Raw genomic sequence first — 26,380 nt, 5'->3', positions numbered from 1 at the left:
TTTCATAAATATTCCACTTCACAAGTGTAAAAGTTTGTTTGGACTTTGTCGTGCCATCATTTATTTTTAGCAATCACAGCTGAAAGTCTTTTGGGGTATGACTGTTAGCTTTACACATCCACATGCTGAAAGTCATCATATTAGATGTAGAGAATCTTTGAACAGCGGTCTTGTCACAAATTTCCAATCTCGCTGTACGAAGGAAGACGATAAACTGAACAGTTTATTTCTGCAGCGGAATTGTGTCCAACAGATCTGACAAACACATCAGTCCATCAATAAACGGACGGGAAATTACATGTGCTTATTACTAGAGTTGGATGCAGAAAAAAGGGAAAGGAGGATGAGACAAAAGAGACAGTAATAGGCATACTTAGGGCTGTGCAAAAGACGAAACAGTCAGACACTGGCTGCAGGGGCAGTCACTTCACAATTTTCCCAGAACATATTCCATAGTTTGACATTTATTACTGAACTTCTTTGGTCTTGGAAACGCTAAATTGGTGGCCAGTGCACCTCCCACAAAACCCCCCCGCAGAACACTGTCTTCAGCTCAGGTTTTACATGTAGTGCAATCTGACCTCAGCCGCTTTTTCCACGTGTTTATTGCATCTCCCACCAAGCTTGTGGTAGCTACCAGTCAGCTAATTTCTGAAGTGGTATCTGTGGTACTGGATTTTACTTTGGGTATCAGAGTGAAGGGAGCTGAAAGCACCTAAACACCACACTTTTTATGTATTTATTTGAAAAATCCTTTGGAAACCAAGTACCATTTCCTTTTCATGTCACAGTTATGCTCTAGTTTGTGTTGGTCTATAAAATAAAATCTTAATAAAACACATTAAGGGCTGTAATGTAACAAAATGTAGTGGGGAAAATCAAAGGCCTGTTTATACTTTTGTAAGGCACTGTGTTGTTACAAATTGAAACAAACGTAACTAAAATAAAAAAGAGCAGTGAAATAACAACAACAAAAAAATTCATTGTACATACTCTGAAATGAATTTTACTTTGTTCACTTTACCACTTAGAAATTCAATAAATATTAACACTTAAAGCTTTCATTCATGTACGTATATACAAGAACTATACAATGAACATAGTGAAGGTGTTAGCTAGAGAGCAGGAACTGTGTAAAAGTATTTCCAGCTTCAGTTCATGGACCGGTAGCATTGTCTATTGTTTCTAATTCCAAATGTTTTTAACATGTAATTTACACTATGTACACTATCTTAAAACTGCAGGAGTTACAAAAATATCATAACATGTTCTTTCTGAAGTTGTTTTTTTTTTTTAGTCCTTAAAGCATCAAGTCCCACAAAAGAGAGAACATGCTACAGTACAATGGGGTTGGCTTGCAAAAGTCATAATTTGGTTTCATTTAAAACAAATCATCATTAGACTTGGAAAATAAAAATAGCAATAAAAAAAGAGCACCAGAGGCAGGGAAGCAGTGAGGTCCCTGCCAGAAATGCAGACCATAAAATTATCAGTGTGCCACCAGAAAAAAATATACACTTAAAAAATTACGTTATTGATTTTAGTTGTGAAGCTAAAATGAAACAAATCAATACAGAAAGCTTTTTTTTTTTTTTTTTACATTGCTGGGTTTGCATCATCTGCTTAAAGGTTCAATTTGGATAGCAATATTTATAATATGGCTAACATACAATACAAGACAGTGAATGCCTTAAACTTTAATACTAATTGATAGTGTCACATCAGTGCTACATTTCAACGAGAATCTGTAAGCCCAGGAAAGAAAATGGAGTTTGATTGCTTGAGAGCCTTAAAAAAGTTTACTTTTTTGTAGACTGAAACATAAAACCTCATTGCTGTTAAGATAACAAAGTATGCAGATTATAAATTCAATCTAAATATATTAGAAAAGGTGAGAAATAAGGCCCATAGTACTCTAAAAAAATAGCCTCTGCTATTCTTTTAAATGCTAATTTATTCATTTCCAACATAAGCTTTAGCAACCTTTAAACACATTATGTACAGCACCTTTACTCTGTTAAAGAGATGTACTGCTCTCCTACATAAATCAGCTTTTGGCCTGTCATCATCCCACAAGAAATTCTTTAGGTTTCATGAATTTTATTATTATCATCAATTATATGTTTCTTTTGATTTATTTTATTTTACTTTTTAATTAATGCGCCATGGCCTTGGCTGTTTAGATGGCTTTTGTTCAAAAATAAATATTAAAAAAATTAATGAATTATTCTGTAATACAGTAGATTTATTCACCCAGTAAAAAATGGATTTCTTCTTAAAGAAATGATTATTTAAAATAATTTTGGAATTAAAATAGAATTGGGTTCACTCAATAAGGGCTGCCAATAAAACCTCTGCTGGGTATATTTGGGTGATAATTTATGATTAAGTTAAAATAATTAACCAGATGGAGTGCAGGGGTAAAGAACAACCCACATTCAGAGGCCTTAATGCTCGAGACGACCATCACAGGTTCGAGTCCTGGCCTGATGACCTTAGCTGCAGGTCTTCTCTCTCTCCTTACCCCATTTCCTGTGTAGCCACTATTAAATAAAGGCTGCTAGAGCCAACTAAACCTTTTTTAATTGAACCAGATAATCTATAAAGTCCATCCTGAAGATTTCTTGGCACAAAGAGGTAATGAAAAGATGAACTATTTTCCTCATGATCTAATACTTACAATTCTCTTTTTATCTGGAAAAGGGTCAATAATTATTCTGGTGTTACACTAATGAAGCTATGGTGGGCACATGCACCAACATGTTCACAATCCAAGTTCAATAGTAGTTCTAATGCACTTGAAAAAACAGGCTAACACAACTGTACACAGATATAAAACATGAATGTAGCTATGCAGTCATCACATTTTGAACATGTCCTGTAGTCTGATTAGTTTACAGCACCTGTGTTTTGACTTTTTTTCTTCTTCTTCTTCTGCTTCATATTTTAAGCACAGAGAACAGAGTGTGTGCAGATGCTTCACACATTTTGCTCTGAGGTTTTGATGAGGTAACCATCACTGGGCTTGTCAGGGTTCACTGTCATACAGAAAAACATTGTTACAAAAAACAGACAAGAAGTGAGCTGACTTTTCTATTCAGTCCCACTAATGCTCACAGCATTGCTCACGGTTCATTGATGAGCCAACAGGGTTCTGTGACTTGAGTCCCTCTCTGATCCTAAATTGTCCCTTCTTGACCTGGCGGCAACAGGGCCTAAAGTGCTCATGGAATTGTGCTCTTTCAATACACCTCCACTTGAGTCTTGCTTGGGCTGCGGCGGCCCTGGAGGTAGACGAGTATCCACATGGGAATCTCTCCTCTCTTCTTTTGGTAAGGAGTCGACGGTGGGATGTGGGGACAGAGCAGCATCTGTTGGTGGAGGAATCTTAGCAGCGGCAGCCGTGGTTGGCACAGGGATGGTGGAGAACAACCGTCGTCTCATGGCTTTAGTGGTTTGTGGCAGGCTTGGAGTGGTGGTTGCCAGCCACGAAGCCTTGGCTGAGGCAGAATGGGAGGGTGTGGAGGTCTCAGGTTCAGTCTTGGAGCTGGAGTCAGGAACATGTGTAGTCTGGCTTTCCTTTTTGTTGCATGACTCACAGCAAAGCTTATAGTAACCAGGGATGGAACAGTAGCGAGCCAGAACTTCCATTTGACAGAAAATTGATTTATCCCCAAGACATGGCTCATCTAGAAACAGAAGACATTACATTACTAAGCAAAACATTTATGTAAGAGATGCACCAAGAATTTACGCAGCGAGAAGAACTGACTGATATTGAGCTTAATCAAAAACTCCAATAGTCAATCAGTGAATGCACCGCTATATGGAGCGATTGCTTCAATACAACAAGAACACACATTGGTCTGGACATTTTTAGTGACGGGAAAAAGTCAAATTCAGCTACTTTCAAAATCTGTGATGACAAAAGACGTCAGAAAGCACAAAAGGTGCAAAAAGGAGGAAACTGTATTTTTTGGAGGACATACTGTATGTGTGCAGTCATTCAGGGTGAAACTTAAACAGAGAATGTGACTTTTGAGAGATCTTTGGAAATCCCAGAATTAAAGAGTATATATTCTCTGGAGAATACACTCAGAGATTCTATTGTTTTTATTGTGCTAAACATGCTAAATGCTAATATTAGATGCTAAAGGCAGTTTGAAACAGAAGCTCTGTATGAAGTATAGAATCAGTCTGCCAAAGCTTTACAAAACACAAAGCATGAAAATAGTGCTTTGAGATTCTAATTAGTGCATCTCCAGATATTTTTAGGTTTGTAAATGGGATTGTTTTAGTAACAGATTTCAAATCAACTTACTAGATAAAAATTTCTGGAAGGGGCTTTCAGAAACACCATGGAATACTGCGTCATCCTTCATTGTAGAATTATCTGTAGTTTGAAAAATGAAAATAAAACTGTTAGACCAGGACAATACAATAAAGACAATAAAGTAATAGTAATAACAAGGGGCCGCAAAGACACAATAAGCCGTTGAACATGCCAAAGAAGAAAAAAGAAAACACAATATCTTATTGCATTTTCAGGAGAAGGCAAAAGAAATGTTTGCTTCACACTGTTTGAGGACAGAGCAATAAAACAAAAGTTGCAGTAGGTCAACACTGAAAGAACATTTTTGATTTAAAAAAAGACCCCTAACAGATCTAGAACAACGGTTCTGCACCCACAGAGCATATTATGAGCCAAGAGTGCTTTGAACTCCTGCGGTGAGTCATCACAAAAATTGAAAATCATAATCAAAGACAACAAATCCAGCTATAAACAGGAGCCTCTCAAGAGAACAACTGATGTGCTGATTGAATTCCTTGAATTTAACTCAGCAAACGAAAACTTCAGCAGTACTGTGTTTGCTATTCAATATGCCTAGTTCCCTCTCTTCCTTTGCTTTTCTCATCTTAGTTTCAACCACTAACTGAGAAGAAAAGCGATAAAGAAAAGCCGGAGATTACTGAAATTATGTCATAACCGAGGGTCACAGAATACCTAATTACTAAAAAATTCCAAAACCTCTGATTGAATTTCTTTTAAACCGCTTTTGTTATCATGCAGGTAAACCTTTGCAAAATACACAGCATCTGACTTGCACAGCTAAATTCCCCTTTTACAAGTAAAATATGAACAATGATCTAAATATTGTCATTCATGACAAGCTGTAAGTCAAATATATTCATATTTCCACCAATTATTTATGTGCATCATTGCTTGTTTTTTCCAGAACAACTCGAGTTGTAAAACTGCATCTCACACAGAGAATGTCAAGCAGTGAAGAGCATGTGAGAGCATTCATATGTAAACAAGCTCCCAACCTGAGTCTCCTGACATTTTACTGTGGGTGTATAAAAACCTGTCTGGCATGTCAAGCTGGTGGGTTTTTAAATCAATTTATTTCTGATTATGAAGCCAAAAACATCATAATCAGATGTTTTTGGCATAGTTGTCAGAAAAATGCCTCTCTATTGATATGAAAAGTACATTTTCTAAAATAAATTGGCCAAAACGGTGCAGGAAAAAGACTGTTGGCCAACATTTCTTCGTCATGCATTACGAGAGCAATATGTACTTTTACTTACCTGTTGCTTGCTTTATGGTTTGAATAAAGATTAAATCTGATTTTATTCACAGAGTTGTAATCTTTTTGGATGTTTTTCTGAAAGTCTGTCTTTTTGGGAGAAACAAAAGAAATGCTCTGTTGTGTTCTCAATATAAGTGTGTCTCAACAATGCAACCGGCAATGTTTTTTCCTCCTGAAACTTAATTTCCTCAATCCATCAATTTTATCTCAGTCTTTATATATATATATATATATATATAAAGAGCAGTAATATATATATATATATATATATATATATATATATATATATATATATATATATGCTCTTCACATGCTCTCACATATATATATATATATATAAATGTTCATATATATATATATATATATATATATATATATATATATATATATATATATATATATATACAGTATATATAGTATATACCTAGAAATCTAATTTACAAGGCGCACAAGAATAAAAAGTTAATTTTATTTATTGTGTTCACTATTTGATGTGTTCAATTTGTCTTCAATTCTAGACTCGATATCCCTCCCATTATTTATCATCGAAACAACCCACTTCCTGTTGACATTAGTCATTTCTCACCTGAACATGGACTTAGTTTGCAGATAAGGACAGTTTCTGGCTTCTCATCCACACATTCTGTGACGGCGCTGTCGCTGGCCTTGCAAGCCACCTGCCTTTGCTGAATCCCTTCACCACACGTCACTGAGCACTGCCGCATAGTAGACAAAGACAAAAAGTACAAGCAGAAACAGTTTGCTTGAGTCTGACATTTATGTACATGTTTACATTTTGCTTTTTTTTTTTTCAACAAAGCCAAAACCTTAACTTTAAGAATCTACCTGGTATTCACACAATGGATATAAATACAATTTTAGAATCAATATTGCTTAATAATAAAACTAAAAAGGACTCCAGTCAGTTTCTGGAAAGATCTGTAAAAAAACTTAGAATAAGTAAAACGAACTTTGATAATAATATTCATGAGGAACACCTTTTATTTTGTTAACAAAATCACCACTGACTCCTGGTGGTTTACTATAATTGTAGCTATCATATTAATTTTATTTTCTATGTATGTTAATCAGATTACAACTTTTACAACAATTATTATGTTGATAAAAAAAAAAACTGACCTCATTACCAATTTTTCTTTGATTTTCTTACCTGAGACCACGCCCCTGTTCTCCACTGAGCGGGACATGCAGTGTAGTTACACACTCTTCTCATCTCTGGCCGATCGCCTGTGCAGTGTTTGCTGTGGACAGCCCTGCTGGTGCCATTGTAGAGCGACTGCATACACTGCACCGCCCTGGTCTGGTAGCCGAGCTTCCCACAGGTCTTACTGCAGGGACTCCAATCTTCCACCACCCACCTGCTAGTACATCACATGTGTTAAAATACTCTACATTCAGATTGGTGGTAAGCTTACTGTTATGGTATCTTTGACTGAAGTTCACTTACGCGGGCTGACTGCACTCTTGCACGTTGCAGCGTTTGCGGATGGGTTTAGGCTTTTTGCTGGTTTCACAAAAGTTTCGATGGACTAAACGGCCATCACTCTTCCTCCTGCATCCATATTTTGTGTACTGTATTCCTAAGGAAGACAAAAAGGTCCAACCATCTCAGAACACCTGAAGTTGTTTTTAGGGATGAAAGTTATGGAAACAGTTAAAACATTTACAGCCATGTCATTGGCTGATTGGCTAGCAAGCCATTGATTTGACAAATAAAGAGGCAGATGAATGTATGCTAACTGTATTTTCTTAAGAGTGTCAGAATCCAGTGTTTTCCATAAGAAATGTGAGTTTAATTAAAATGTTCAAAGTATGAGAAAAGCATATCACTAATAAAGTTAGTGATGTGTGGTCGTCTGTGTCTCAGACTATATTGTGGAAGTCTATCTAACTGTGCATGAGAGACATAAATACAAATGAAAATAACCTTGAATATTGCTGCTGTAGAGAAGGAAAAAAACTGAAATAACATAAATACATCCGCTATGTTTTCTGCTATTATTGCCACCTTTTGCGTCACTGGATAAAAATGTCAGTAGGTGGAAATTTTTGATTACATTTGTTCACAAAAATTAACCACTTTCTTAAAGTACATTCAGAAAGTGAATTTACTTTATGAAATTCATACTTAGTACCAATATTTATCTGGTACTGAATACTTCTTGTCACTGCATCTTTTAATTTAACCCATGCACATTCTTTCATGTTCAGAAGTAACACACACACACAAAAAGAAAGGGGTGGAATAGAAATCCTGACGCTCAATGCCAGATGCAACAAAACATGTCTACCATCTTGTAAAACCTTCACAGTGCGCCTTAACTTGAAACATGTGTTTGAACTTATTGAAACAGTTATTACATGCTGCCGAATGCTTTCATTTAATTGATTATTGTCTCATTATTTATCAGTAATACGTTTTTTTTGCCAAGCCCATTAAAGTTTTCAATTAAATATTTTTTAAATTTTTTCCACAAAAGCCTACTGTGTTATTTCTGTGCCCCAAATGCTGGATTCTATGCTTTTAAACTGAAAAAATCCCCAACTAATCAGAACTCACCAAAACCTCTCCGAAAGGAGGAAGTAAGATATACTAAGACAACAGATTTATTCTGTTGCAGGTAACATTTATTCAATTCAGTCCTTTACTGTCCAACTTTGGAGAGTCTGTGCGAATTGTAGCCAAAACTGAATGTTCTCAGCTGGCATAAGTGCAACTTGCTGTGGTTTTCTGTTGCAGTAACTTGTCTGTAACTTGTAACTTGCTGAAACTTGTCCAAATACTTGTCTACTTGTGTGTTCATACTTTAGTTGTAGTGATTATTTTCTGAAATTTATAGGCCAGGCCATCTAGCAGCAACAGCTAATACCATAGTTATACTTGCTTTTTTAAATCAGGACTTGGTTGGCAAATACACCAAAATAAGTTTTAAATGGGTTAATAACAACCAATGCCAGGAGATTCTCAGCTGCTGATGGACCTATTCTGAAGAACATCAGTAGATATGATATTTCAAAGCAATAATTTTACGTTGCAAATGTTGCAGCTTTTCCATATACACTCACTGACCTCCACCACATGGTTTGGAGCACTGAGACCAGCTTTTCAGCGCCCACTCATAAGTGTCCAGCTCGGCAAGAAGCACATTGTTGTTGGTAATAAGTGGCAGGAGGTCCTCATGTATTATGTACTTATAAGTCAAACTAATTTTGACGTCGTCTTCCAGTGGAATGACCTGCAACAAGCAAACAATATGCTGTTAGAAAACTAATGGAAGCTGGTAAATTTTTACAGTAACCTTTAGTTTTAGCTGTACTCACCAGAACCACAATGCCTTCATGCAGCGGACCGGTTGTTTTTAATGTCTCCCTCTCTCCATCAATAGAGTACTCCCACTGTAAACCATTTTCGATGAAGGTCTTCGATTCAGCATCTTCACTTTTTTCATTTAATATGAAGTGTCCAGTAACTTGATTCTTCACAGCTGAGCATTGAGGAAAAGGTCATTTAATTAGGATATAGAGAGAAGAAGAGACGCTTGCCATGTGAATTTCTTTTTATAATGATATCTTTGATATTTTCTCAAAGTGGGAATCTCACTGCATGTATTCTGACATTTCAACTATAGTGATGATCCAACACTAATTCCTTCAAGTTAAGTACCACCTGCTCTTCCGAATAGCCATTAAAAGCCAAAATTTGATATAGAAGCTTCTGATGAATGCCACCGAGTGTCAGACTTTCCCAGCACTCCTGTGTGATGTCACTCAGGTTTTGAAAAATAAAAATTATATAAACTAATAGAGCATATTTTTTTAGAAGTAAGATTATATAAAGCTTTTATCAGGAGGTAGGATGTAGACTGCATTCAGAGTTTCAATTTTCAGCTTTCAGTAATCAGTTTGAAAAAAAAAAAACATGGTGATCAACAGAAGTAATGACCTGTAATTATATGTACAAGCATATTTTTCTGCCTTGTCAACTCCACTGCTACAGAAAAGAAGAGAGGTTTATGTTTTTAAATCAATGAGAAAAGGGCTTTGAGCAGTCAGTATCACTAGGAAAATAGCTACATGAGTTCAGTACATGTGTTATTTATTTCCGCAAATGATTTTTTATAAGTTACAAACAGACAAGGAATCCAACTGAATGTGAATGTTAAGTTGAAAACCCTGCATGTTAGTTCCTTTCATTTTATTAACAAAAAGGAAAAATGGTTGGTTGAGCTACAAGTAACCCCCGGAAAAAGACACTAACGCTTCTGAAAAACATAAACAGCTGCTGAGAGTAGGAAGGATATGACTTCAAGTTTCAGAAGAAACATGTAATGCATTTTATGATTGGTACAAAGTTAGTGCATAGCATCCAGGTCTGTCCAACCTTTTCTGCACTTACTGCTGAGAATTATGTTTTGGAAATAGTCAGATACAGAGTTACTGAGATCTCACTAATTAAAAAGCACAGGCAACTCACTGCCAAATTAAATTACATTTTTATCTTTGTTCAAAGTACTGGAATTGATGCAGTGAATAGACATCTAGCAAGTAATAAGAGTCATTGCTTCAGGTCACCCTCCAAATCTTTGGAAAGTGAGTTGGCAGCTGTGGTTAAATTATTCAGTTCAATGTGTAAATATTATTATCCCCATTACATCAAATCTAGTGCATAACTGTGAAAAAAATAATAAGTGAACTAAATTCATTTCAGGTGGAAGAATCTAAACATATATTATTAGACACTTTAAAAAGAGAAAACTATGTGAGTCGTACTTACCAATAATATGGGGGGAGGTATTGTTTTCTTCAATGATTATGTGTCGGGCTCCCATTGGGATGTCAAACATTTTTAGCATTCCTTAAAATAAAAACAGATTAGGTCAGCCCAGACTAGCAAACAGTGACCACTTGTTGGGTGTTAAAGTTGCAAATTATTTCTGCCTCTATAATATGATAAAACTTTATGTTTACCATTCTTTTTAGGGGTCTTAGTCAGTGTCAGCTTCACAGTCCGACAGTGGGAGTTATCCCCCTCACAAACTCCACATTTATCCTCGTCTTTGTAAGAGCCAACCTCCTTGTCGCAGCCTACGTGCTGCAGAGAGAGTGCAGACAATCAAATCAGAGCAACCTATAGACACACTGAGATTACATTTCAGGAACAACTATGTCATATGTGGACGCGGCTCATATTTGGGTTTTTAAAATGTCTTAAGACATGCATCTTAAGACATACGTCTTAAGACACATATCTGCGTCTTAAGAAAGACGCAGACATAACATAAATTGCAGCCAAAACAAAATGTTGAGCCTTTTCATTCAAAAAGATTAAAACTTCAAACTTTGTGTTCAAGGTTAAAAACAGAATAGAATACAAATAGTGTACACTCATTAGGGCAGCAACATTTCAGTCCAGACTGTTTACGGTTTGCAGATGATGCTCTACAAAGAACAACTTCATCACAAGCATAGCAACAAAAGTTATGATAATTTGTAAAAATTCACTATGTCTCAGGCTGGAACCTTTATTTCTTAATTTTTGCTTTCATGTGAAAAGAAGTCTTTGGATCTCTCAAGGTGAATATCTCTTGATTTTGCACTTTTTACTATCATACTTTTTCCTTCCACTCAACTTTCTATAAATATGCCGGGATACATCACTCTCTGAACAGTCTTTAGCAATGACATTCTGAGGCTTATTCTCCTTGTCTTCCATATGACTGTGTTGGCCATGACATAAAATAAAATAATATAACATTTTTGTGTTCAAAACATTATTTTTCAGTTTACGAATATTCTTTTTTATTTGAGAAAATGAAAATGAATGGGTTTTCATTAGCTCTATCCCATCATTATCAAAATTCCCCTGTTATGAAGACACTGTGTGTAATCATTTTAAGCAGGATTTTCACTTTTTAATCAGTTTACTGAAATAAATAAATTTTTTAGTGGTAGTCTAATTCAGTGAATTACACCTGTATATATTTTTCATGCTATGTTATATCCTACTATAGAAAAATATTCTACTTGAAGTAATTGCACCCTTTTTATTAAACAATGCTCATATTACTGGGGTTGAATTTTTTCAGTTTAAGGAAGAACAACTTATGGGAAAGGTTTGACTCCAGTCAACCTTTTGGGATTAGCGGCTAAAACATTATGTTTTTTTTCTGCTTTGCCCCAAAAAACGGAGTTATACACATAAAGTACACTGCACATGTTTCAAATATAACCCTCATTAGAAAAACAACTCACTCCTGAAGTGATGTTCTTTAAAAGTTATAGCCTAAGTATAAAATCACTGGTGTTACATCAGTAATTGAGAACATGTGTCTCGTTCATATGTGATGGTAGGATGGAGTGATAAGGGGATAGATGGATTTAGGTATTGCCTGCAGTCTGTTATCATGAGGAACGAACAGAGCCAAAAATGGAGGCTTTCAATTGATCCATCTATATTCCGTGGCTATACCAATCTAAAATAACGATATCCTCAATAAAAACAGGTACAATTTTCTCTATCCATGGGGAGGCTGGGCTCAGCCTTAGAGAGAGTGGGAACTCCAGTAGAGCTGCTGATCCATTGAATCAGAAGGAGTCAGTCGCGATATTCCTGCAGGGAACACCTCAAGATTCCCTAGAGTGAGCTGAAGAGTATTGATGATGATAAGAATAATTGGCTTTACCCCTGTAACCAATATGCCCCCTGCAGGCCGATCTCAGATAAGTAAAGCATTCCAAATAAATGCTGTGTATGTGATTTAAAAAAAAAAAAAAATCTTTCAGTGGACTGCTTCACTTAAGACTCACCAGACACTCTCCCCGAGCGCAGACGCTGAAGGGGTCTGAGTAGCTGCACCTCGTCCCATCATGCATCACCTGGTTCATGAACACCACCTCCCCACTTTCCTTCGATTTACAGCTTAGCTCGCATTTACGAGCCTCTGGAAACAACAACCAACAATCACTAATTAGTTTGTTAAAATGTCTTCCTGATGTGAAAAATTGATTCATAGAATAAACATACAACACACACAAATTCAACAAATTGTTTTCTCCCCCAACAGGTAGAGCCAGCTTTAATAATGTCTTTACAGACTTACCATCTGGGTGCTCATATGGCAGCCAGGTGTGCTTGACGTTGTTGTGGTATTTGTTGCTCCGCTGGATGCATTGCTGAGCGCGGAAGTCTTCATAAGGGCCAGCACACTCCTCTGTGTTGCACATCTGGTAGTCAAATGCAGAGCCTGGGCAGTCTCGACCACCGTAGGCAGGTCTGACCCATGACAGAAACAGCAGTGGTGTTAAATTCTTCGCAAGGATTCAGAATCCTTAGACTTCCAGTTCTGAACTTTGCTTATATGATTTTATTAATTAACATGAAATGATATATACCAATCTAATAAAGATTTTGTCATTGTTCTGCTTGACCGTGCAGTATGCTTTAAGTTCTTTGCAGTTTTTCTTCAAGCACACTCTTTAACTATGTGGCCTTTGCATAGGTGGAAACGAAGCTGGATTACGTTAGGCACTGTGTTCATCTTCTGTTTTTATTCTTTTTAATAGCTGCATTTGCATGCAGAATAACATACTCAGTCTGGTCTGACTTTTCAAACTGCCATTTGCAACAGTGCTGAGTTGTTTATTTTCTCAGTGTAAAGGCATTAACTGCATTGTTTAACAGAAAATGCATGACAATTATCTATTTTTTTTAGTAGCAAGGCCTAAATGCTTCATCCATTCCTCTAATTACTTGATGAGCCAACCTATTAATTACACCATGCAGCACACTTCAGCTCTCATATTTCTCCATTCTTTTTCTCAGCCATTAATCCGTACCTAAGCCTACTCATAACCCTCAACCCTCTTTTTGTGATAGATAAGTATAAGCTACTGAATAATTTAGATGTGGAAAGAAAAGGAAAAGTGCATGCATTTCTTTCATATATTTTATGTAAGAAAAGTCTCCGCACAGCTTGGGTCACCATCATCTTTCTCTTTCAGGATGAGCTGCATTGTTAGATATCCTCCAAATACAACGTCTTCCATGCAAGTGAAAAAATTCAATTTTGTTCTTTTCTGACTAGACCTTTTTCTACTGTAATCCAAGATATTTATGACAATAGTTTTATACTGTAAAGGCTAGTTTTGTGATATGCACAACTAATAAAACAGACAATAGGAGCTTTGGCTCCTCCAATGCTACTATGAGTCCACTGGCTGCTTCTCTAATTGAAGCTCTCTTTCCCGATTCTTGACCATTATATGTTACTTTGTTTTGGTCTATCAAATAAAATGACAATAAAATATACCGAAGTTTAGCATAACAAAATATGAAGAGTTTGCAAAAAGAATGAAAGGCTATCAATACTGATGAAAGAACAATAACCGTGCTGTCTAATCAGAAGCATTCTACTCAGATTTCCGTTTATAGCTTTAAAATAATGACACAATTTCTTTGATGAACAAAAATAATGTGTTCATCCAAGAGGTCATGACTGTTTTGGATCAGTCTCATCACTGCCTCAGTACTCACGGGGGGTCATTGCACTGCCTGCTGCGGGAACGAACTCCACCTCCACACGTCCTGGAACATGACCCATATTTTGACCAGGAGCCCCAGTTCCCATCATGCCCTTGCGGCTCCTGGCTGGACTTCCAGATGCAATGACCCTTGAAGCACCACTGCAAAATGAGATGAGATGAAAAAGATGACAGACGGTTCAAAACATCTTGCAACAATATAATTGAGTTTTCTAAAAAATATTACAGGCATTCTGATGTTCAGTATCCCCAGAGAATTCCACTTCTTACCAATCAAATAAATAAAAAAAACACCAATCAAATTACATAAAAGGAATGAAAAATCAGTTTTATAAAAGCTCTTTCAGTCCCATGTCCTACCTTTCCAGGTGCACACTCCGTCCCATCTACTGGAGGGCCTTTTTTGGTTTTACAGAAATACTGGTTGTCAGGGTGGCTGCACCACAGCTGCTTGCAAGGGTCGTAGGTTCGAAACTAAAGAGGGGAATTTTTTTTTAAGAATTGATTTAAACATTTCTTTTTTTCTTTCTTTACAACTCAGAAATGGTGAACATAACTTCACCATTTCAGAAAATATGCATGCCCCTCCTTTATCAGACAGTAATCCACCGTGATCTTACATGTTAAAATCACTCAGAAAAGATAAAGAAGGACTTCCGTTAGTCAATGGAGTGTATCCAGGTATGCAGGACTTACAGCTGTGCACATTTTGTAACCAACACCAAAGTCAAAGCGGCACTGCTCATCCATTGAATAATTAATTCCAGGAAGCTCAGGAAGCTTGGGCCACTTGTGTTCAAAGGGATCATCCAGGAGGCAATCATAGGAGCTGTGGAAAAGATTTAAATCAGTTAAGCCTAAATATTACATACATGAGGGATATTGAGAAAACAGAGCTTTGCACTGGAACCAAGGGAACTTTATAAAAAAAAATGGCCTGGGAAAAGCAGGACATACTGAATATATCTGTTGAGCTCCTGTTTGCTGCAACGTGACCAATGGTAGCGATGGAAAGCTGCTTGGACAAGTGGGGCCATGATGCTGCCCATACTGGTTTCATCAGCGCAGCGATTCCCCTGACCATCGTGCTCCATGCCCAGCCTAAGGGCCAAAACAAACTCATTAGACAAGAATATATGCAATATTTGGTGTACATATTTATAATTGGCACGGGATAACAACTTCAAGATTTTGCAAATCAATGTCATGTACGAGTAAGTAGGATTTAAGTTATTATAGCAACTCCAGCAAACTGCAGTGAGAGCCACTACAAAAATCAAGTGACAGATTTCACAATCTGCTTCTAAGCACAGGAAACCAACATGGCAGGACAGGAGAGTGCTGAAGAGAAAAACAAGCTGATTTAAGCGACACCCTGTTGTTTTATAAAAACCTATTTCTGCTAATTAATAGTAATTTTTGTATTGTTTTTCACATGAGTGTTAATCATCGTATATTGTCTGAATTTGATTGCAAACGATTCATCCCAAGAAACCTTTTCACACTGGCAGCTCAACAAATCCTCGGTGTAATGTTGCTAAAGCTAATGAATAAAACCACACCTGGGGGTCAGTTTTTAACTGAATAATCCAATCAAAAATCTGGCAGAGCCTCCCTGAAGCTAACAACAGACAGCAAAAAAATGATGAGTTTTGCATATTTTGGTAAATATTTGAATTTAGCCGCAGGAAGCACCTTAATGTTGTCTTGTTGGATACTATCAGGAGAAGCACAACATGTTGGAACCCTTTCGGGTCTCACAGCTTGGAAAAAGTTGACTGAAGAGAAAGAATTATATGTAAAATGCCAATTAAAATCAAGTGAAATATTTCTTCTTTAAGTTGCTATAAAAATACTGTAAACAAAAAATAAATGGTAAATAATTTACAGTTGAAGGTGAGTCAGAAGTCCTGTTTGCATTTTGCTCCAAATCAAGAACATAACAAGCATAAAAGGTGCTGCAAACCACTTAGACCACAATAATACTTTTTCTATAAATGATGTAAGTGGTGGAAAACACACAGTTCTTATCACCCTGAACACCCCACTCCCATCATAAAAACATTGTGTTGACAGGATCATACTGTGGACGGAAAAAATGACTTACTTCGAAAATGGTTGAAATTAAAACAAAAACCATGAGAAAAACCTGCTACACAGGGACACTTCAGTCTTGGCGGAAGGGTCACTTTCAAGCAGAGCAGCAACTCTAAAAATAATGCCAGAGCTACAATGGAACGATCTCCAACCAATCTGACAAAACTTGAGCTTTTTCACAAACAAAAATAGAAAATAAAATCAATTTCTTTCTCTGCGCAGCTGGTAGAGACCACCTGAGCAGTTCTGCAAATCTTTTTTTTTCAGGGGGTCTAAATACAATGGCTCACCACATTTTTCAAAATCATTTTTTGCAAAAGATTTGAAAACTATGCATCATTTTCCCTCAACTTTACAATTATGCACTACTTTGTTGTGCTCTAAAAAAGTGTTACAGTAAAGTTTCATTTGTGCTGTAAAAGGTTAAATGAGAACAAATATTTTTGAAAGGCACTTTATACCATCAAAGTAAACATTGTTTTCCACAGTTATTTAACTGTTCTGATCAGCAATGCAGACATTATGAGAAGACAAGACAAACATCAAGTCAATAAGCCTTAAATCTTCTTACTGAATGACAATAGCACTGTGAGGAGAAAGCTTGTCCTTATTAAAAAAAAGTCCATGCGTTTCTTTTCAGAGACATAATCACTATAACATATTCATCTACCCAACTTCACTTCTCTACGATCCTGTCCATTCAACCAAAAAATTATCTCTGCATGCAAGGGGAGGACAATATGGTGAAGAGACTGCACTTCTTTTACGCTTTTTCCTGAAACAGACTCAGACTCTGCAGGAACATCACGTTTTTCACTCAACCAACTGGAACGTGTTTGGACTGACAATCTCCAAGAGTAAGAATGACAATAGCTCACACGTTGAGATCAGTGATGCGATCATGAGAAACTTTGATTCTCAAATGAATTCTTAAAATCAAATAATTCTGATGCATCCATTCTGAAAAAAACTCTTGGAATTACTAAAGAAAAACTCCAACATTTTCACTGAGCAGAAGTTGTGACACCTAAAACATGAATGCACTTGAGAACTAAACAAACTCATTGAGACAAACAGCTGCTAAAAATGTTCTGATTTGATTTTAGGAGCAATCAGTTGTAACAAGTCTCAGATTACACAGGTGGTTTTCTGTGATGCCATTACGGGAAAAATCAACACTGCCAGCAGTTAGTGGCTGCTGGAATTAAAGCAATAAAGGTGCATATGTAAATTATCATAGAATCTGTACATTACACAGGTATACTTTTCAACATTTCTCAATTAAAAATGCTTTGTTTATGAGAACAAACAGTCTGTGGTAACTGAGCTTGGGTTTTTACTAGCTGCAAATAAAATTAGCAGAAATAAATGTTTAAAATATAAAACTCTCATTGTAATTAATGCAAATATTCTATGTGTTTTATTTTTTAAGTTGAATTACTACTAGAAATAAACTTGTTGATAATGGTCTACTCATTAAGATGTACGCCTACATGCATGTTTTTCTTGAAACAAATAATTATCCAAATGTAAATGGAAAAAAAAAAAAGCTCCTAAAATAGGAAGAAAAACATTGAGAAACCTTTGGGTGGTTGTTGATCTCAAGATCAGAGATCCTTAAATGTCAATAGGCACAGCATGAAGTCTGCTTCTGTCCCCTCCTAATGAATGGAAACATTGGTGACCTTGGTTTTTTCTTCTTTTGTGCTATGTTACAGACAGTCAAGTCTGTTTGGCTGGCTCTAGATTCTCGTGCCACAGAGGGAGGCTGGGCTCGGAAATGTTACAGTTTTTCATTATACTCCTCAGCTCAAAGAAAAAGGAAAAAACTCTGTGAAATGGGGCAGAGGTGATACACAATTTCTGGACAGAGTGACCACAAGAAAAAGCTGCTTGTGACTTGGAGGAAACACAACATGCTACAGCACAAACCTTTAAGACTCATCTCTTCAGCTTCACAGAGATGGAAGTAATCATTAAAAGATCTAATGTAACTGCAAGCAACTTTGAGTATACATATTCTTCTGCCTTCTTCTACCTTTGTTGTTCTCTATAAAATCTCCATGCTACCAAAAACCCATAAAATCAACAAACTCGTGTTAGAAAATATGTCTCTTAATTATTCAAACTATACCCTTTTATGTGCAAGATTTTTAGGTGTTGAATTTTGCTAAGCCTGTATGTCTCCATTGAGGTGTTTGACGACAGACTGCTTTGTTGGACAGTCAAGCCAAACTGTCAGCTTAGCTGGAAGCTCGTAGACCTTGTGAAATGCCGCTAAGCCCTTCATAGGAAAGCTGGTACTTACACATGACCAGTTTCGTGAGCAACGACAAAGGCAGAGGAGAAGCCGTCTTCATGATTCAAGGTGCAGCTCCTCAGAGGGTGACACATGCCAGTCACTGGAGCATAACCTGGGCAACAGAAAAGATCATACAGCCCCGACAATCAAGAACAAGAAGGAAGAAATTGTATCATACACTTTCTTGCATCGTTCCCAGTCCAAATTACCATAAAATTCACACCAGATGCCAATAAGAACCCAAGTAATAATCATTCAATTAGGAATTCCTAATTATGTTACATGTAATAAAGTTTAATGACAGCAATCATTAGTATTAAATATCTCTACTGTAATTTAATGCCTTGTAAAGCTTTTGCTGACAGTTTTAACATGTCTACAGGTGTAATTTCAGCCAATTTTTCAACAAAAACTGTCTTGAAGTCTTAAATCTTCTCGGGGCCTTTTATATGAACTCTGATCTTCACTTATTTCCCTATTTTTTTTTCAAACAAATTCATTGATTTGCTGACTGATTTCTCTAGCTGTGTGCTTGTGATCAGCCTCTTGCATAACATCCACCATAGTTCTCACGTAGTGCATTGCTTATTTTATAAAAAAAACCCCATATCCCATTAATAGAATTTCTACAAGTTCAACATATAGAAAAAAAAAATTTGGTTCAGGCAACATTTGTGAATAACTTTTTTGTTTCCTCTGTCAGGAATCATGCTACCAGGACCTTCTCATTAATGGTAAAATTAAGCTTTTTGCATGTTTGGATTATGGCTCCATGCTTCTTATTGGCCACATTGGTATTTAGAAATCTTTTTATATCCAATCAGTCAGGATTAAGCTAGTCAATATTAGCTTACATTGACTGCTTTGAAATGTGGGCAGACTGTATTTTTTCCTCGCTTTGAAAGCTTGTTTATAACCCCTTTAACCATGATCTCATTATCTTTGCCCTGTGCTTTTCTCTTCATTACACAAATTGTATTATTTTCTCCTTCTTTTTTGTTTATTTTGTTTGTATGTGATGGTTACTTAGCTTGTCAATGACATGAAGTGTGAATTTCTCATTAATTCTGGAAGAATATTTACTGAAAAAAACATTGACATCCTCAGTACTTATTTTCTTATCCACATGCGACACCTGTCAGAGAACCATTCCACAAGTAGTCTTTCATAGTGAGCTGTACAGAATGATAATTTATAGACTCACTATGGACAGCTGGTTCTCAGACCAACTCTGCTGTGTAATTAGTTTCAGAAAAACACCAAAATGATTGCTCAGCTTATTTAAAAAAAAAAAATCCATATCATACATTATTAATGATCTGGTTGAGTAGTTTGTATTCAGAAAGTAGCATTCTCACATACTCAAGGTAAAGCACGTCTAATGAAGCTCTAAATGATAAAAGTAGCTGAGGATTTTGTTTTTGTAATGAGGTGTGAGTGATGCGTTTCAGTCAGCAACCACTCGGCAGGAAAACCTCTTGAGCCTCTGACAAAAGGCATGCAACATTTTGAAACCAATAGCCTTACATTCAAATGAAAACACAGCATGAGCAGCTTGTTTCATGGTAATGAAGAGCAAACACAATCCCCAGGCTCCTGCGGCACAGCATTTTTCCAAGCTACACAAAGCTACGCCCAGCTATCATGACAATGTATTGTCAGCGCACCACGGCAACAAACTTTTAAGCAAAGCAGAAACAATAAACATGACTCGATCAAGAGGTGTGCAGCGATTCAGCTTTGAGCGTTTGGCATGGTTCAGAAGCACATTGGTTTCAGCCTCATTTTTGGCAGCTTACAGAGAATTCTTCATGCTTTCTGACCACCAGAAGACCTTTTTTGGCATGCAGGTAAAAAGCAGAAAATGCAGCAGGCAAACAGCTGGTGATAAAGGCTCTCGTGTTATTTGGCTGGGGTTGAAAAAGAAATGCCCACAGCAAGTTAATTCAGTCATAGTGTAATGACGTTTTCATATTCATAATAGGCCTGTGCCGTATATCCAATGCATTTCAGTGAGGACTCTAGTAGTAAATAAAAATACAAAGAGCTTATTATTGCTGGAGGCAAAATTAAGACATGTGAAAGCAGTTATGGAGCATGACTCTTTATCTCAGAGGCAGATAAAGGGAAATTAAGAGAATGCTGAAAACATTCCCACAAAGAAGTCAGCTATGAATATTTACACCCTGAAGCGCAACCATGCAGCAGGAGAAGCATGTTTCTTTTCTTCCGTGGCTCGTTATGTACCCAGTGAACTCAGATATCATATAACATGCCATTAAAATGTATTCATAATCTGTGCATGTTTCTATGGGGTTTTTTTTTACATTACAACCACAAATTTCAATCTGTCTTATATGAGATTATATGGAGTTCCATTTTGAAATCTAGCCAGAGATTCCCAACAGGACTTAGCTTTAGCTTTTAACTGGATCATTTTTGCACAGGAACATGCTGTTATCTAAACCAGTGGTACATGTTTATGTTGTGCCTGTGCTTCAGAAGTGCAGATTCAAATGGGTGCCACCACTATGGTGGTGAAATGATGTTGCATAAGAGGGTGGGTCCAAGGTGATGTATAGTGTATGTTTTTCCCTAAACATAGGATTTTGTTTCTAGGCCACAGAGTTCAATTTTGGTCTCCCCTGACCAAAACACTTTTTTCCACTTGTTTGTTGCTTCCAGGGCTGCACAGCTGGTAACACTGTTGCCTATCAGTAAAAAGATGCTAGGTTTATATCCCAGGTGGGGTCTTTCATGCATGGAGTTTGCATGTTCTCCCTGTGTATGCATGGGTTCTTTCCAGGCACTCTGGCTTCCTCCCACAGTTCAGAAACATGATAGCAATGTCAACTGGTCTCTAAAACTGAGCAGGTGTGTGTGTCTGTTCTGTGGGCGTGTGTGTCCATGTGTTGTACTAGCAGCATACCCCACCTCTCGCCCAATGACTGCAGCAGAAACCCATACTGTGTTTTAAAGTTTCAGTACTTTTGAAGAAAACCTGTTTGACTCTATTTTATTTCTGTGTATCAGAGTAAAGTGATTTAAATAGAAAAGCTTGTCCCACTTTAAAAAAAACAACAAAAAACTGAAAACCCTCCATGATGGCAGATCACAGTGTGATATGATCTGTCACATCACGCTGAATAATGAAGCATATTGAAGTTTATGGTTGTAATGTGCAAAAAGGGTTATGGATGTTGTTGCAACCCACAATATCTTGCATCTTAATCTTGAAACCAGAAATTGAATTTCTCTCAAGTGTAAACTGTGCTTTATGATTCCATTTGAAATCCACTCTCTTATGTTCATTTACCTTTTAAAAATCATTCCCACCCACTCAAAATCTATATTTGGGTATAGAATCTGTCATCCCATGACTAAACCCTGACGGGAGAGTGCGATGTCTTCTCGTGACCCTGAGAAACAGCGCGGGCTCCGGGGCAACATGGTGTAACACACTATAGAAACTGGGCTTGTTTTGAGCACAACACAACTGCGTCTATGGCAACATCCGTGGGTGTGACAAGCAAAGCAGGTAGCCCGAGGCCTTCCTCTAAACTTGACACATGTACATCAGAAGTTGAGACTGTGCACAGGTCAATACAAGATACCAAGCTTTAGCTCAGTGAAAGTTTTCTTATTTTGGAGACAGTTTTTGTGCAGGTTTGGCTGCTCACTTCAAAGTTTGTTTTGAAGGGCTGAAAAAGAGAAACACAGGGTGAGAACAACATGTATAGCACAAAATTGCCAACTACTGCATACATGTGAACTTATGAAGAGGTAAATTTTAAAATGAGCAAAAAATAAATAAAAATAAAAACTATTTTCTGTTTTTTCTCTACATGCCAAAATCCTTCTTCAACTTTACCAATTAATTTATTTTTTACAGGGTGGCATCAACATCAAGTCAGCAAGGTTCTGAAAAAATAATTTTTTCCATCCAGTGATTTTGCCACTGGCAGAGATAAACCCACATGAGTTTCCATCGACCTTACCTGGGCAAGACATGAAGGAAGCCAACCCCTTTTTTTGTGAATTGAAGCAGATATCAGCACTCAGTCTGCACAGTCCTCGATCGAGAAAAATACAGTACCTTGCATACCTGCGGGACCAAAATCTTGCCTTGTGAGGAAGATGGCGTGGTCGTGGTACTCGGCGTGCTCAGGGTCACGGCGCTGCTGAGTGTTGGCCCATCGGCACACCTGCTCTAGGCTGCGGGAGGGGTTACCACGCTCAATCAAGCTTATAGACTGTAGAATAACAAAGAGAGAAAAAGGATGGGTTTAGAAATTGTATTAGTTCTTCCTTTGAATTCCCTCAGCAGGGGTTCCTCTGCTCAGCAGGTTGAATAAGACTAACTGGCATCTCATTGTTAACTTGCAGAGCATTAAAGAGAGGGAACACCTTCACAGCCAGGGGAAATCTCAGTTTATTTACCACTAAATACTTTTAAAGACGAAAACTTTATTCAAAAGACTCTCAAAGACCTAAAGATGCAAACTATATTGAATTATACAGACAGAAATGTAATGTAATAATCTATACCAAAGATTAATTATTTGGAGATGAAATTAAGACAGTATTTTCAATTGGTTCACGTATTTTCACATATTGAAAATACGTGATAATACTTGATAATTGTTATTAAGAGACTCCAATCAGACTGAGCTTTTTTAAAGCAAATATGAGCAAAGATTTTAGTCTCCAGATGAAAAAAGCTGGTAGAGATGTAGGGATATGGTAAGGTGCCTCTACAAAGTGTTGACTAAGGTCAGGTAAATAAAAATAGATGGCAAACTTTCAAGGTATGTTTTTCGTAAAAATTATTAAAAACCATATCTCATTTTCTTCCACTTCACTTTTGCAAAGCAATTTTGCGGACGAATGGACAGATGGATGGATTTCTGAGTTAGAAATAACCTGGAATCTTTATGAGCAAATCATATGTAGGAGCTTTTACTTACACTTCTAACATGCAGGTAAATAATGTCCAGGTGAAAACGATCTGAGCTGAAATGTGAGCAAGAAGTCAGGCTTTCTCCTTCTCATCTTCTCAGCTTGGATCAGAAACAGAGCATGTGAGGCTAGGAAGTGAACTCATACCTTAATATTTCCTAAATGTCTGTTGAAAGAAGGACTGATGACACATCCAACTTATTTGTGCTAAAAGCTGCAGTCAACATCAGCTAATTATGAGGAAATAACGGTTTTTGATTACAGACGGAAATGCTTATGTAGAAAATGACTCATTTGTATCTGTCATGTGGACACACAAAATTCAATAAATTAGACAATGGACCAATATCTTTTAATTTTGTATCAGCAAACAAGATTCCAGTATGTATATATTGGCATCTTGGTACTTATTTTTCTTCCTTTGACATTACTCTGCCAATTTGCTTATATTACAATAATACTTCGTATAAGCTTTCAATTCAAGCCCCATCTATCTGCAAATCTCTTCACACGGAGGTGCTGCATTTCAAACAAGTGCTTCTTAATATGCAGTGTACAATTATAATATTTCTATAATGTGAGATGTGGTTTTGTTACTTAATGTTTGATTGCCATAGAAAAGTAGCATGTAAGTTTAAGTTTGTTTCAATTAAATGTAATACAGCACTCTAAAGTGAAAAAACTCCCTGCAGGTGTTTTTTCTGTGCATGAAACAATAAAATCTACTAATGATCTAACCCAGGGGTGTCAAACTCCAGTTCTCAAGAGCTGGTGTCCTGCAACTTTCAGATGTGCCTCTGCTGCACCACACCTGAATAGAATAACTAGGTCATTAGCAAAGCTCTGGAGAACTTATCTACACAAGGAGGAGGTAATTAAGCCATTTCATTCCAGCGTTTTGTACCTGTGGCACATCTAAAAACTGCAGGACACCGGCCCTTGAGGACTGGAGTTTGACACCTGTGATCTAACCATTTCTTGAATCACATTTTTAAATTTTTTTTTTTTTTTTTAGCTGAACTGACATGTTCTTTCTGGGTAGACACTAAGTCAATCTTAAACAATTACAGGAAATGCAGTGTCCTGTAAATGTACATATACCCCTTTACCTTTTCTATATTTGTTCATGAACCAAAATACAAAAAGAAATGCAGCATACCTGAAAACCTACCCAGACAGGGACACAAACCTATATTGACCAGCTGGTTAATAAACAGAGATGCAATCAAATTTTCAACAACAATTCTGGAGGAGCTGCAGGAATCCACAGCCTAGGTGAAAGGAAGACAACTAGTACTAGTTATGTCATACAAATTCCTCAATAAACTGAGCCAGTAGCCATCCAGGGAACACAGCAAGCATATTAAAGAAATAAATTTTGGTCAGACGCGACCAAAACTGAACATGCCCACCTACTTGCAGCATGCTATGTCTGGAGACAATGAGCACTAATGTTTGCAAGTTTAAAAAGCAATCATAAAGCAAAGCAGTAGGGCAGGTGACCAACATAAGTCTTTTGTCTCATGTCTATTCTTTCTGTGGTAGCTCTACTTTAAAACATGCTGAAAAACACAATTATGATTGTGACAAAAATGTTAAAACAGAATGCAATTATCTGAAAATAAGTGTGGGGTGTGTCAGCTAAAATAAGCAAGCAGCATGCAGGCAAGCAGCAGGAACATTGCAACATAGAAAGAAAAACAGGAAGTTTTTCATCTTAAATAGACTTCTTAGATTGTAGGGGTGTATTTAATGTGTTTTCTTTAGAACTTGTGTTAAATCACATTGATGTTGACTTCCTGGACATAAATAAATGACTGCAAATACATTTTTAGTCTTGAGACAGCAAGATTTAGTTTTTCGTTTGCTGACATAAAATGAAAAATAAAGCTAATTTAAATTACTTTAAAAGTTATACTTGCATACAAGGAAGAAACAACAGACCTTGTTATATTGTACACAAAACAAGTATCAAGGTTTGGATGTAAAAGGGGATTTTCAAAGTTTGACCCATCAGAAGCAGGCAAAAGGCGACTTTCACTAATCTATAGAAAATAATTTGACCTGAGAATACCATACCTTATTTTAAAACTAATTAGTTTAAATTCGTATGTATCTCTTTACTAGTTCTATGACACTACTTTTACTCCATAGAGCTATTCTCCAAGTCAAAGGTAGTTGAAGACAATACTTAGAAATTTCAAGCATTCTTGTACATCTCTATACTAAAATGTTAACAGTGTATGACATAACTCACCTGTCTGTACCCCACCATTATCATGCGGACCAGCACAATGTTGATATTGGTTCCTAATGACTCATCATGGTAGATCTCATCAACCTGAAAGGAAAGAAAGAGGCTCTGTCACTGCTCAACAAAGTGGATTATGACGCTAATCTCCATATCTAACAAATAGTGAGTATTTCAAGTTTTAAGAGGTTGATAAAACAGCATGCTATGCTACAATCTCATTAAAATTCTAAGCCAAATGTCCCCTAGAATGTAATTCATATTCATAAAAAATATTTCTACATGTCAGCCCTCATTTGGAGCCCCGTAGAACCAATTGGTTTGATGAAATGCACTTTGAAGAAGCGGCAGTTGAAGTAAAAAGGGCGCCTGCTGTGACAACTCCTTTAAAAATTCTGCTAGACATAAAACAAAAAGAAAACTTCAATAATTCTGAGTGGGTGAGTTATAAGTCTCACACGTATGATAGTCGAGAGATTTTTGTATTTACATATGTACTAGTTTTTATTTATGTCTTCTAGAATTTTAAAATGTGAAGTAATCACAGATCAGCAGCATTCTTACTCCAGCTGGAGTAAAAAATTGGAAAAAAGTATGCATTTTGATCTCCATGAA

At 36.8% G+C, this 26,380-nt stretch overlaps 1 protein-coding gene across 5 annotated transcripts in view; it reads right to left on the bottom strand.

The window, feature by feature from the left end:
• Positions 1-205: 205 nt before the first annotated feature.
• Positions 206-26,380, bottom strand: part of adamts14 (ADAM metallopeptidase with thrombospondin type 1 motif, 14) — a 50,794-nt gene continuing 24,619 nt past the window's right edge. The window contains exons 5-23 of one of the 5 annotated variants that reach the window (XM_032574306.1): positions 25,772-25,855; positions 22,652-22,808; positions 18,562-18,667; positions 15,114-15,257; positions 14,853-14,985; positions 14,517-14,630; positions 14,149-14,297; positions 12,716-12,888; positions 12,423-12,556; positions 10,584-10,707; positions 10,390-10,470; positions 8,937-9,100; positions 8,686-8,851; positions 7,063-7,195; positions 6,766-6,976; positions 6,181-6,310; positions 4,322-4,393; positions 3,130-3,689; positions 206-3,038 (exon numbers count right to left, since the gene is read on the bottom strand). In XM_032574306.1, coding sequence (XP_032430197.1) covers positions 3,133-3,689; positions 4,322-4,393; positions 6,181-6,310; positions 6,766-6,976; positions 7,063-7,195; positions 8,686-8,851; positions 8,937-9,100; positions 10,390-10,470; positions 10,584-10,707; positions 12,423-12,556; positions 12,716-12,888; positions 14,149-14,297; positions 14,517-14,630; positions 14,853-14,985; positions 15,114-15,257; positions 18,562-18,667; positions 22,652-22,808; positions 25,772-25,855 — 2,832 coding nt within the window. In that variant the 3' untranslated portion in view covers positions 206-3,038; positions 3,130-3,132. Of the gene's footprint in view, positions 3,690-4,321; positions 4,394-6,180; positions 6,311-6,765; positions 6,977-7,062; positions 7,196-8,685; positions 8,852-8,936; positions 9,101-10,389; positions 10,471-10,583; positions 10,708-12,422; positions 12,557-12,715; positions 12,889-14,148; positions 14,298-14,516; positions 14,631-14,852; positions 14,986-15,113; positions 15,258-18,561; positions 18,668-22,651; positions 22,809-25,771; positions 25,856-26,380 lie in introns of all 5 variants that reach the window. The other 4 variants (XM_032574304.1, XM_032574308.1, XM_032574307.1 and 1 more) reach the window with 4 other exon arrangements.

Source organism: Xiphophorus hellerii, chromosome 10 (assembly GCF_003331165.1).
Source record: "Xiphophorus hellerii strain 12219 chromosome 10, Xiphophorus_hellerii-4.1, whole genome shotgun sequence".
Lineage (NCBI taxonomy): Eukaryota > Metazoa > Chordata > Actinopteri > Cyprinodontiformes > Poeciliidae > Xiphophorus > Xiphophorus hellerii.
This window is presented reverse-complemented; position numbering and strand designations above follow the sequence as displayed.